This window comes from Montipora foliosa, chromosome 13 (genome assembly GCF_036669935.1).
Source record: "Montipora foliosa isolate CH-2021 chromosome 13, ASM3666993v2, whole genome shotgun sequence".
Classification (NCBI taxonomy): Eukaryota; Metazoa; Cnidaria; class Anthozoa; order Scleractinia; family Acroporidae; genus Montipora; species Montipora foliosa.
The window spans coordinates 21,889,589-21,902,088 of NC_090881.1; the positions used below are offsets into that span (position 1 = coordinate 21,889,589).

The window sequence follows — 12,500 nt, forward strand, 5'->3', positions numbered from 1 at the left end:
TTATTCTATATTTTTATTTCCACTGTCACCTTTTGCACATTTTCCATTGATCCTTACCTTCAAAATTGTAGCTAATCGAGGCAGGAAGGAAAAGTGAAAGATTACATTAATAATAGGGGTTGAGACAACTGTATAAATAAAGAGAACAGATACACGAACATCAACATATTACATTAAAATGACAGTGATCGAGTACATATATCACCAGACATTATTGAAGGTTATCTCAACCCAAGGTTAGAAGCTTACAGGAACACAAGAAGTTTCATTAATCACCTATGTAATTGTACTAAAAGGGGTTATAATGTTTGCTAAGCTCTGACATTGTCATTTTGATGGTTGTAGAAACCTAACCAGCCTGCAGGACCAGCAGGAGTTGTTAATGCAAGGAAACCAAGTCAACCAGTTCATTCATGTGAGGATGACTAATCAATGCTAAGAAGTTATTGGACATTACTGATTGTATTTTGTTGTGAAAAGTTGGGAGAATGTTGTTGGTGGATAATCCCCTCTGGCATCTGTGTAATTCCAAATATCATACAAAAAAATAAGTATTCAGTGTGCATGCTAGCTTTAAAAGACAGTGAGGTATTAAAAGGTTTGTTTGTAATGTTGATGTAGCAGGGTCAAAGAATGCTGAAAGCCAAGATGAGGAGTCGGAACTTGAGAATGGAGGTAAGCAGAAAACTAGATGTCAGAGATGTAGTACATTATTTTTACTTCTCAGAAATGAAATAGGAAGGGAGGTCTTGGTTATAAATTTTTGTTGTTCAAGATGGTGTAAGGCGTTAACTTTGAGGCTTACCGGTATTTCTTTCAAATGATGTATTTTACATTCTTTCAATTTTGGATTAGTTGATGACAAGCCAAAAAGACGTTCATTTGAAGGGGATTATGTAAGTTGCAAAGTTTCTTGAAGTATGTTGATTAATTTGAAGGGTTCCTGTGACTTTACCAAACCTATTTATAATAATGATTAATTAACAATAATACATGTATTATTCCATGAGCGTGCGTTGGATATGAATTGGCTATAACCAGTCTCACATCCAACAAGTGCGAATGGAATAATAGTTTTATTAAATTCCTTAAACTGCTAAAATTTGGAAGTAGGAAATAAGAGCAAAAGAAGGGAGAAAGATGTGATAATGTGTAATACTTTGAGGTCAGACATACGTAGGCTTGTCACAAAAACATTTCTCAGTTGACTTTTCGTGTACTTCTTAAACATCGGAATATTATTGATCCAAACTTTCCACAAAAAAAAGTTTTTTCTTTTTTGGCTTTATTCAGAGAGAAGTTTTGCTTTCCGGCGAAAAATTTTTTTAGCTTAGCAACATTTAGCACAATCATTTACCATATAAGGTCAAACTAAGGTATATGAGGTGATAACCAAGATTGAGTGAACTAATCAGAGCATGTGAAATGCATTATCCGAGGTTGAGAATTTAATAATGAATATTATTTTGTAGCTAGTTTATGGAATATGTTCGAAATAACATATCCATAAATGGGGTGGTGCTATGCAATTCATTGTATTATTGGATCTTGCACAGAGCTTTTTTTTTGCACAGATTTACTGAATTGTCTTCGCATCTTTTAATTTGATAATCTGATACCAAAAATTTCATGGTGAGACTTACGAGCAAACTGTGCTCTTAGTGTTAAATGATCAATGACTGACTCAATCTGTTCTTTTTCTTTTAGATTTCAAGTGGAAGGGAAAACAGGTAAATTCATTGTCAATTTGCACATAGCAGTGTTTCATGTTATGCAACACTCCACTGTGGGGTGTGACTAAAAATTTTATGGTGTTATTACAAAGCTTCTGTGAAAAAAAAAGTCTTTAATTTGTTGTCATTGTCAAAAATCTATTTAACATGAAAGTTGTTGTTGTTTCTTTTATACTTTATTTTCTTTTTTTGTTTTAAAAAAATGTAGCTGTCAATCACTGAATACCCAGGCCATGATGATCAGAACTTTTGGACTTGATTTGCATTAATTGTTGATTTCAGTTTATAGTGTCGCCAATTAGTGCTCCAATGCTAGATCAACTAGATACTTAAATAAAGTTCCTTTCCTTCCTGTTCCTTTCTTAATTGTGTTATGAATATTAATAAGTAAATGCATTGAAACAAAAGGTACTAATACAGAAATTGTTAATGAAGTGATTGACTGCATTTTGTGTGTCTGTGGTTTAGAACTGGTGAAGAACTGCCCAGAACAATTGACAGGTAACATATGCAATACACTCATTTTGCTTTGAAGCCATAATTTTTTTATTTATGGCACAGTTTTGCATCATTGTTGTAGTTAAAATTTTTCCTTGGTTAAAACTTTTTCACACTAGTTTTTTTACTTTCCTTGATGTCTTCTAAACATTATCGTAATCTGAAACAAAGGAAAGTTAGAAAAATTTAAACCAAGGGAAAATGTTAACTGTACGGCAGAGTATTGATAATGTGCGAGCTAGCCATTTTAAAATGGGTGCTTAGACTTTATAATGACAGTTTATCAGCACTATTTGAAATGGGTGCTTAGACTTAAACGCGAAATTTTCATGGCTCGCAGATTGTCCAGCCGTTAATTATACAACACAGTGACAGAGCTAGGACTTGACCCATGAATGTAGGGCCCACAGTCTACGGCACTAACTATAACACCAGCATGCCTCCACGTCATGATGAAAGGCCTCCACAAACTATTGTAAAGCTGTTTGAGTCTTCTTCCATGGACTAAAGTGACTTAATTCTACAGTACATGTAATTACCTTCATATCATTATTGTGACGAGCATCATCGTTAGTATAGATTTAACTTGGAGCAGTAGTTCATGCAAAAAGAAGCAGTGTTATTCATTATTTTATTGACACAGAATAATGTCTTACATTACAGGGAACAACATTTGTCTGGTGGAGATGTAAGTTAAAGGCTGTGCTCAATGAGGTTGATTTTGAAGTGTCTTGGTAGAGCTTTTAAATCGCAATGATACTGTGATGTAACTATTTCTGATTGCTGAAACATTTGAGATCAATCAGAGGCATAAGTTGGGTTCCATTGAAAGAGAAATTATCTGTTAAACCAAGATTAAGGGACTCTTTCACCCCTGAAGAGTCCCCCACTGACAAGTATATTTCGTCCAGCTGTTAGACAAAGAAAAACCTTCTAGGATCACTCTTTTGGATGGAAAGTCAAGTCCAAAAGTCAAGTCAAGTCAAGCTTTGAAAAAATGATCACCAGCTAGTTTAAATGATACTTTTGTGCAGTTAGATACAGTTCAACAAAATTTATAACAAAGAGGTTTGGCTGTCAAAGGCTGATTTATCAGTTGTGAGCTGAAGAAGAACTGATATCCACTTAGGAAAATGCTTGCATGGTTGCTTAGTCACAAAGCACCAATCATTGGAGATCTTGCCAGCCATTTTGTTCCCTTTATATTCATTTGACTTGTTTCCTTTTTTCTCTGCCTATTTCCACTGCTTGTAAGTTTGGTGAATAATTCGATGTCTAGCATGGGTGCTCATGGCTGGGTCGGGAACCACCAGTTACAACCGCATTTAACAGTAGGGGTTGGCTAGGTAACCAACAGTGGAAGCCCTTCTTGGAAGTTTTCAGTTTTGAAGGGTGGACTTTTTCACCAGATCATGGAAAATTCTGAGAATTACCATCTTATTAGGAAGTTTTGTTCTTGATTTTGTCTTGATCTTACTGTAGTGTGTTTTTGTTTTTTGGGGGTAGCTGTTATTACCCTTAGAAAGCTATTTTGTGTTATAGTGATCACAGAAAAACTCTCTTGTTTGAATCAGAAACTTATCGTGTTGTATTATTTTTTATTTTGCAAACAGAATGGGATGCCAAAACAGAAGAGGTTAGCTCGTTTCTGTTGCTTTGTTGAGGTTACAGCTAAGAGTTAAAGATCTTATCTTGACATGAAACATAGGCATGTTTTTCAAAAGTCTAAGTTTTGAAACTGCCATCCACTTTTTTGATTGTATCCACTTTTTTAAATTGTATTTTAACATGTTTCCATGACAACAAAAAGGAAAATGATTGCAGAGTTTGATTACTTACATTGTAAAACCTCTCCATTCTTAAGATGCTTAGGTAATTTTGAGACCAAAACAAGGCTTAAAAGTTTCAGGACTTAAAAAACAGGCCTCATGAAACAACATGAATTTAGAGTAAATAAGTATAATTGTAAGATGGTGGGGCCTAGAGGACTTCTAAAAGCTAACTATTACCATTTGTAGATTTTATTACAAAAGCAGCACTTTCTCTTCGTAATAATTATTACTGGTACACGTAAGTGAAGTACGATCGTCTTGGTGAGTGTAGTCCTGAGAAGAACTGTTCAGGATGACATTCACTGTGGTCTGGACAACCTGAGGGGAAGCCACCTTCCCAAGTCACTTCAGTTCAGGTTTCTGAAATGTCAGTCAATCTGTCATCTAAACAATCCTTCTCAGGACTATACTCATTGGGACAATCGTACTTTGCTTAGTTAGTTTATGAGTTCAAACTACATGTACAAGTATTTACGACTTTCTCTCGAGTTTCAAAGAACCTGAGTGAGTCCAGGCAGAGCTGATCCCACAGCTCCTTGCATGGTACTGTAATCTGATGCTCAAGCAACTGAGCCAACTTGTTGGCTGCTGTAGCAGATAATCCCACAGAGCTGCATGTACCTCTAGGGGTACCTCAAGACTTTAGATCTGGCATCCTTGAACTTATTGCAATGTTTTATAGGAGAAGTCATGTTTCCTTGTTCCTCTCTTTAGTGCCAGTGAAATGTTCCTTGATAAACCTGTACCTTCAAAAAACCTTGGAAGAGCAGAGACTATGAAAGAGTTTAGGCAAACTGTACATGTAAGTGTTAAGAGCTGTTAACATTCAGCTATTTTACCCTTTTTTATGCTGTCATATAAAGTAAAGTAAAGGGACCACATTTAATGTTGATAACTCGTAACAGTAATTAAACTGACAAATCCGAGGTCAACCGTGTGCTCATTTTACTCCCCCGTCTCCATCATTGCTCCGGTTTACAGGTATTTGAGACTACTTAAGCTAAGCTGAAAGGAAAAAAGTCGAAACAAGGATGTGAGATCTGGAAATATTAAACTCAGGACCTCTTGCACCAAGGCCGCACACTAACTGACTGTGCCATCCTTGCTCCTGTCAATGTCATATCAGAGGAGGACTTTGAAGAAAAAAGCTAATATTGCACAGTTCAGAGATTCCATTAGGTCATTGCCCCTAAAACAAAATTAACAGTTATTGGAACACTGTTTTTGAATAGTTACCACCATTGAGGAGTTAAATCATGTGGCTGTAGCCAGACCAGATTCAATTTTTACAGTTCTCTCTTCATGGTGAAAGGCTTCACCTATTGACAACTGAACCACCATGGACCACCCCCAGTGACGAGAAAAATCGTCTGGCATTAGACAGAGTAAAATCTCACTTCCAGGAGTCAATGGGTTAATGGAAACGTTTTCATGAATCTCTGTGAGCAAGTTTAAATTTTGCACTAGTCAAGAACCTTTTCTCTCCCAAATGAGAAACTGGACAACTTTAATTAAAAGTACTATTATTTTACCTTGTGATTGTTTCCTTCATATGTCAGTTTCCTCTTGGTTGATGGTATTTGAAAAGACCTTTATTGGTAAATGAGGCATTATGTATGTTTCTTTGTGTAAGTGAAAGGGGCCTCCAACCTGCTAAACAGTTAATATACATGTATCTTTCATCTTGAAAACAGAAATATTTATTAGACAGTTAAATTGATAACACTTTGAACTACTTTGCGCTTTATTAGAGGGAATTTGTACCATATGGAAAGAAAAAGAGAATATCAACGTAAGTGACATGTGGCTACAGTTTGCACCCATGACCACCCCTTTGTAGACTGCTGCCTTTTCCAATATTAGGCTAACCAGGTTCAATAGAGGTTTTGCTCGGCAGCCATGTTGCATGGCAGGAAGAATAGGTTCTTTTTCCTCTCGGAACAAATGTTCTTTCTAATGCAAAACATTTTCATTGTTCCTGCCATGCAACTTGGCTGCCGTGCAAAACCTCTATATTATGCTAACCAGGTGCTTCCAGCTCTAAAAGCTGGAAGCAAAAAAGCTTCAACCAATTAAGCTATATGTCTAGTCCCTGTCCTCTTTCAATTTGTATTCTAAAAATTACAACCCTTGTATGATTTCTCTTGAATTTTTTTGGCTGTATCTGTTTATTTGATAAACTCGTAATTTATGTTGTTTTTGTTTGTCCTTAGTGGGGACAGCTTTCTACATGTAAGGTAAGATGTACTCATTTATTCTTCACCACACTTTGTTGAGAAGTCTTTACTAAGTTTTCCTTTGGCTGAGATTGGAATGCTTCATACCTCAGCTGGAGTTGGAATTTCTGGGATGCATTTTAAATGATGTAATCTTCATTTGAAAGACTTTGCACTTTTTGGACTGGCTTTAAAATAGAAGAGGCTTTGCCTGAAAATAGCTGTAGGGGTTCTACACAAGGACCAAGGTGTTCTTCAAATAATGAAGTAAAACGTTAAGGCACAGTCTGTCAAAGTACACAGTGCCATGCTGGCTTTAATCATTGTCATCTAAAAAAAAAAGCATGAGTGTGGTAAAACGTAATGGTAATTGCTGGGTTTTTCTTTATTAATTTGTTCTAGACTGTATGCAAAAATGTGGACAGCAGTAAATTGTTATTTTGTCTTTATGCTAATTTCCCAACTAGTCTTAAGAGAATGAATGAACTTTAAAAGAAATTTTGCCCTTGTACATGTAGGTCTAACTAGAATTTATGCATTCAATGTATTGTAATTAAACTGTAAAATGTTACTCTGAAATTCGGTGATCTTTTATTATCTTTTCTCCTTTAGAAGTGTGGATTCTCCTTCAATGGACCCACTCTCTGAAGATGGTATGTCTATTCAATAAAAGGGTTTAGTTTATAAAGAAACTGAGGTGGTGCATCGGTGGGAAAGTGAAACACAGGAATGGGTTTGTCAACACCATGTAGGTTGATATTGTAAGTTAACTATGGCATGTTCTTAGTGTCAAAATTGAAACGTAGAATTCAAACGTTCAGCAATTCAGCAATTCGGATATTCAATTCGCATCAAACATCACAGGTCATTGTTTTACCAATCCAGAAAGGATCCTAAACATTCATTAAAGCTAACTTTAGGCCTAATTGAATTGAATTACTGAATATCACCAAATTGACTATTTGAATTGTTGAATTGAAGGGTGAATTTATAAATGGAATGTTTGAATTGCCGAATGTACGTTTGAATTTTGACATTACCGAGTAAAACTCGCCATAGTCTACCACTATAGAGAAATTTGGAAGCTGCTGATTCAAGCGTTAGCCCTTTGTCAGTGTGAAAGGGCTACAGCTTGAAAGGTAAAATTTTTCTATGGTGGTCATTTTATCATAACCCATTTCTCCACTCAATTTAGACACTGAGTGCAAATAAATGTAAGCAGCAACATTTCCTTTATGGTGGACAAGAATCAAATGAAATGTAATGAAACTAATACTTACATGTATTTTATTGAAACTTATATTCACAAAGTCATTTACAGCAACAATAATTATGGGCTATGTGAGTAAATTTCATCCTTAAAAGGCCCCTGTTCACCAAAAATACTGTCCTCTTCTGTTTGAATTTGCTGTGCCATTAAATAGAGTATTATGAGTGGTTGGTGCTTCAATGTGATTGAAGTTTGTAGGGTGAAGATGCCTCTTTAAATAAATGTTCAGTTTTTTGAACATCATATGCACAGAATTAAAAAAATGTTGCTTAGGAATTGGTTTCAAAATTTGCATTGCAATTTTGAAGTTTTTGTGCATTTCAAAAAATTTTTTTAAAAGAATCCCCAATCTGTATGGTGTTTCTATACGGTGGCCATGTTGGTGTCCCTAACTAATCCTCCGGGAATTGATCTCTTTTATCATGCAAATGTTTTCATTTGTTTCTGTGGAAAAACAAGGCTACTGATCATGTGATTGAAAACACTCTATTGAAAAGCTTATTTATAAAAAGCATGCATGTTTTCAAGACAAACAAGTTTGGGGGAAGGTTATATTATATTTCATGCACTCATACATGTAATCTCTTTTTTTCTTCATATCACCAGAAGAAGAGCTGGTAAGTTTCAAATGTTTTGATTATTTTTGTATCTCAGACACTAGCTTTCAAACAGTCTTAAAAAGGTGGGTACAAAAGTCAGACCGGATCCACTCTGATCGCTCACCTCAGATCAACGAAAAAATGATAACGTCTCGAGAAACCCCTAGCCCTAATCTTTAAGCTAACCTTGGTAAAATCAGCACAAACATCAAACGATCTGAGTTGATCCTGTCCAACTTTTGTACCTGCCAGTCTTAAAATTAACGTGATATTACAAGAACAACAACGAAACAAAAAAACAGTGATACAAAAAAGAGACAGTGCTTTTGTTGAAAAGATGCTTTTTTTAAAGGGGGCTTAAGGGTGTGCGAAAATAGTTGAAGTTATCTTAACCAGAGTTGATCCCTTGACCCTACAGTGATAGTTGGTAGTTTGGTGGCTCTTCCACTGAGCTACTGATGCATTGTACATAGGAAATTCTTGAAAGCTTGGCCATTAAATTACAGGCCCCAGTTGTTCAAGAGGTGTATGATCCACCTTTTGAACAACCTTTTGAATCACTATCCACTGGATAGGGCAATTGGTTTTGTTATGACTTATCCATTGGGTAGTGACTTACCTTGCTGGATAGCACCATCCGTCGTTTGAATTACTGGGGCCAGGGGCGTAGGTGCAGGTTAATCTTTTCCAGTTAGGGTAGTGACAGAAGAGCGCACAATCATTCTTTCTTTGTAAACCCCACACTTGCTTTCTGTTGTAACCTCGTTGTTCCTCTGTAATGTTGAGATGTCTGTATTGTAGTGTAAGTTTGGTTTTGCAACATTTTTTACTCTATTTTGTAGGATCCAGACATGAATGTCGATGCTCAACCTCCACCTTGGCAACAAGTTGTTGATAAAAAGGTATTTTCTCTCAGATTGTACGCGTGCTATGATTTGCTGATTATTTTCTTTAGTGGGCAGTATTCTTTGATATGCCTTGTTAAAATCATTGAAAAGTTAGTTTTTTGTTGCTTGATTAAGAGATCTAGAGATGTAATAAATATCTAACCTTGTTTTGTTTTCTTGTACCGCAAGTTATGGTTGCTTTTTTCCCTGCTCAATTTAGTAGGCCATAACAGTGCATCCCTCAATCATAGGTAGCAAAATATACTTATCTCACAAGGATTAAACAACTGAAAACAATAATAATATTTATTCTACACCTTTCTGTTCTGAAATACAAGGAGTGGTACTAGGACTTATAATTATTAATGTTTTATTAGGTTATTAAAAAGCTTAGAACAAAAGAAATCAAGCGTCAAGAATTCATTCATGGTGAGACACTTCTATTATTATGCATTGGAATCATTCAAAAAAGGATTGTTTTAAAGACCTTAGAACTCTCTATTCTATTTTTCCTTGTTATAAAAGAAATAGAATAAAGCCAAAAAAGATTTGCGGATGGACAATACAGGACAAGATTGAAACAGATTACATTTTGTGTAATCTTGAAAATAGTCGGCCCATAGTTTTTCAAGTTTATCACAACTCGCCAGGATAAAGGTCGTTTTTCCTCAGAATCATCTTGTTTGTGATGTAAAAAATAATTTCAGTGATAAAGGAATTCTATGGTTTTTTTTTTTTAATTCAAAACTTTTGCTTAACCAAAGATTTCCCCAAAACATCCCAATATGCTGCCCCATTAATGAATTTCACTTAAGAAAATAACATGAAGTTAGTGCTGACCTTGCCTGGAACAACTTTTCCTTGACCATAAAAACAGCGGTGTGGTATCCTTAAGAAAAATGAGATCCAACCTTTGTCTCATACCCAACTTCCACCAAAAACGATTCTTTCATTTTTTTAGCTTGAGATGTGGTTTGTTCATATGTTCTTGTCTTCTTTCCCCATACATTTTAGAACTTATTCATACTGAAAGAACACACGTTAGGACTTTGAAAGTATTGAGCAAGGTAGGTACTACTCAAACGGAACTTGCACACCGTAAACAATAAAAGTGGATTTATAACATTATTTCCCTTGTGGTGGTTTTTCAGAACTCGAGTATTTATCAGTGTATAATTAGTTGTCTATACCCGAAGATTTCAGTACGAGAAGGAGTGACCTTGCTAAATGTCAAGGAAGGCTCTTTTTTAGATCTCCAACCTTTGACTTGTTGGTTTTAAGGTGGCCATCCAAGAGGCTCTACCAGAATGTTCTACATGTATTTGTATTATCATGCAGTCAATCTCATTACCAAATAAAATGTCCAAATAGAATAAGAACAGAACAAATGCAGGCCCTTTTGATGACAGTGCTGTATGGCTGTTCTCGAAAGTGCCAAAAATGTTTCGGACCCGAAAAGCCATTTGTGAACCCGTCAACCGCTTGTTTAGGGAAGCTAATATTTTAACATGTTTTCAAGGTAACAAAAAGCAAACTGATTGTGAAGTTTGACGACTTAAATCCTCTTCATTCTTGATATACAGCGGGAATTTTGACACGCGAAAACGGCCGGTATAGTTTTGGGACTTTCAAGAAATGAGCCCCTGGGGCCTGTTTCTTAGAAGTCACAAAAACTTTTCGGGCTCGAAAAAGCAATTTTATTCATGAAACTAAGATCCCCTTAACCTGAAAAGCTGCTTTTTGCACAGGTTTCCAAGGCCAGGAAAGTAAAAGTAACTGTAAAGTTCCATGTCTAGAAAGGTTTTCGTTTGAAAGATACAGAAGGATTTACTAGTAGATCACCCAAATTTCCGGGACTTTCGAGAAATATATAGGCCTCTAATCTAGCGATTTGCTTTGTTCTTAGGTGTTTTACAAACCAATGTTGAAAATGAGTGTGATGTCCAAACAACAGATTAATCAACTTTTTCCAAACTTAGATGCACTGATTAAAATTCATGGTAAGTGAGGTTTTTGGTGTTTTTTTTTTTTTTTTTGAGGGGGGGGGGGGGGGGTTAATTCGTTCCAGACTGTCTTCCAGCATCTTTCTCTTTAAAGGTATTTTGATTGTTTTAGACAAACAGAGGGTGTGTTTGATTGACTGGAGTATAAATGGAATAGAAGTTAGAAATCCTTCTCTTTTACAGAGATCCATATTAAAATTGTCAAACACCTGCTAAAGTGCTATTTTTAAAATACTTTTATTATGTTGCTTCAAACGCCAGACATCGTTTGAAATCACCACTCCACATATTCTTATTCCGGAATAGGGTCAATCGAATGCACCGTAAGTCAGTAACGATCTTGATTTGGTTACCCGGCATCCACAGTGGAAAGGATGTCTTTGCCCGTTTTGGGAACACTTATTTTAGATTTCTTGTATGTTTTTTTTTTCAGTTTCTCTTATGGAGAGCATGATAAAAAGACAGAAGGAATCAGAGGAAGTTATAACCTGCATAGGGGATGTCATGCTTGATAGGGTAAGATGCTGGCAACTTTTCACAGCATACAGAATTTACTTTTTAGATTGTCATCCCTGTTATGACATCCTCCTTCAAAGTTGCTACGTCACGTTATTTTAAGGTTTTTTGGGGAGATCTTCAGTTAATCGTGAGTTTAAAACTCGAAAATGGCAATGTGGAATTCCTTTACTGATGAATTATTGTTACATCACAAAAAAGATGGTTCTGAACAGAAAAACGACCCTTATCCAGGCGATTTGCCATTTAACTTGCAAAACGTTGGGCACACTTTTTTCAAGCTTACCCAAATGCAATCCGTTTCAATCTTGTCCATTTGTGTCCATCCATGCTTCTCTTTCCTTTTACTGTATTTCTTATATCATGTTCAACAGTTTTTAAGTGGTTATTGCAATGTTTCATCCTCCTTTTTGGACATTTTCAGTTTTTGTCATGAAATTACATCATTTTGCGTGACATAGCCTCTTTAAAGGCCCACCTTCAAATCGACAGGCATTGCGTGCCGTGGAACAATTTTCTCATAGGAGGATCGATAAGCAAATTTAACGACGATTAAATGTGGTGATTTTTCATCGTTTTATGAGGTTATTCCAATAAGGCAAACATCTTTTTTGTAAGCACTATGAAAGCTTATAATAATAGAAGTTTTTAAAAGTTTACAGCACCTTTTACCAACTTGAACATTGTGAAGTTCAAATTCCACTCAACAGTTTCGTTTTTGTCTGCTGTCAATCGGTGTAGAGAGACCAGTTTCTGGGTCACAGTGATTGTTGTGACTGGGTCATTCCCATCCACTTTGTCCATTTCTTTTTATAATGGTCTGCCACCTGTGGCTGCCAACATGATTGACAGGAGCAAAACTGCTGGTGTGCAGTAATGTGATATGGGAGAACTTAACTAGTGGTATACATCACAGCAGGAAGCAAGATTGCAAATTGATTATTAA

At 35.9% G+C, this 12,500-nt stretch overlaps 1 protein-coding gene across 1 annotated transcript in view; it reads left to right on the plus strand.

Moving 5' to 3' along the window:
• LOC137981834 (rho guanine nucleotide exchange factor 12-like) overlaps window positions 1–12,500 on the plus strand; it is a 73,311-nt gene that overhangs the window by 26,039 nt on the left and 34,772 nt on the right. The window contains exons 26-42 of the mRNA XM_068828876.1: window positions 346–415; window positions 622–675; window positions 856–896; window positions 1,708–1,730; window positions 2,202–2,234; window positions 2,895–2,919; window positions 3,845–3,867; window positions 4,778–4,865; window positions 5,815–5,855; window positions 6,277–6,300; window positions 6,892–6,932; window positions 8,156–8,166; window positions 8,991–9,050; window positions 9,413–9,464; window positions 10,050–10,102; window positions 10,942–11,035; window positions 11,472–11,554. Of these exons, the coding sequence (XP_068684977.1) occupies window positions 346–415; window positions 622–675; window positions 856–896; window positions 1,708–1,730; window positions 2,202–2,234; window positions 2,895–2,919; window positions 3,845–3,867; window positions 4,778–4,865; window positions 5,815–5,855; window positions 6,277–6,300; window positions 6,892–6,932; window positions 8,156–8,166; window positions 8,991–9,050; window positions 9,413–9,464; window positions 10,050–10,102; window positions 10,942–11,035; window positions 11,472–11,554 (816 nt within the window). The remainder of the gene's footprint in view (window positions 1–345; window positions 416–621; window positions 676–855; window positions 897–1,707; window positions 1,731–2,201; window positions 2,235–2,894; window positions 2,920–3,844; window positions 3,868–4,777; window positions 4,866–5,814; window positions 5,856–6,276; window positions 6,301–6,891; window positions 6,933–8,155; window positions 8,167–8,990; window positions 9,051–9,412; window positions 9,465–10,049; window positions 10,103–10,941; window positions 11,036–11,471; window positions 11,555–12,500) is intronic.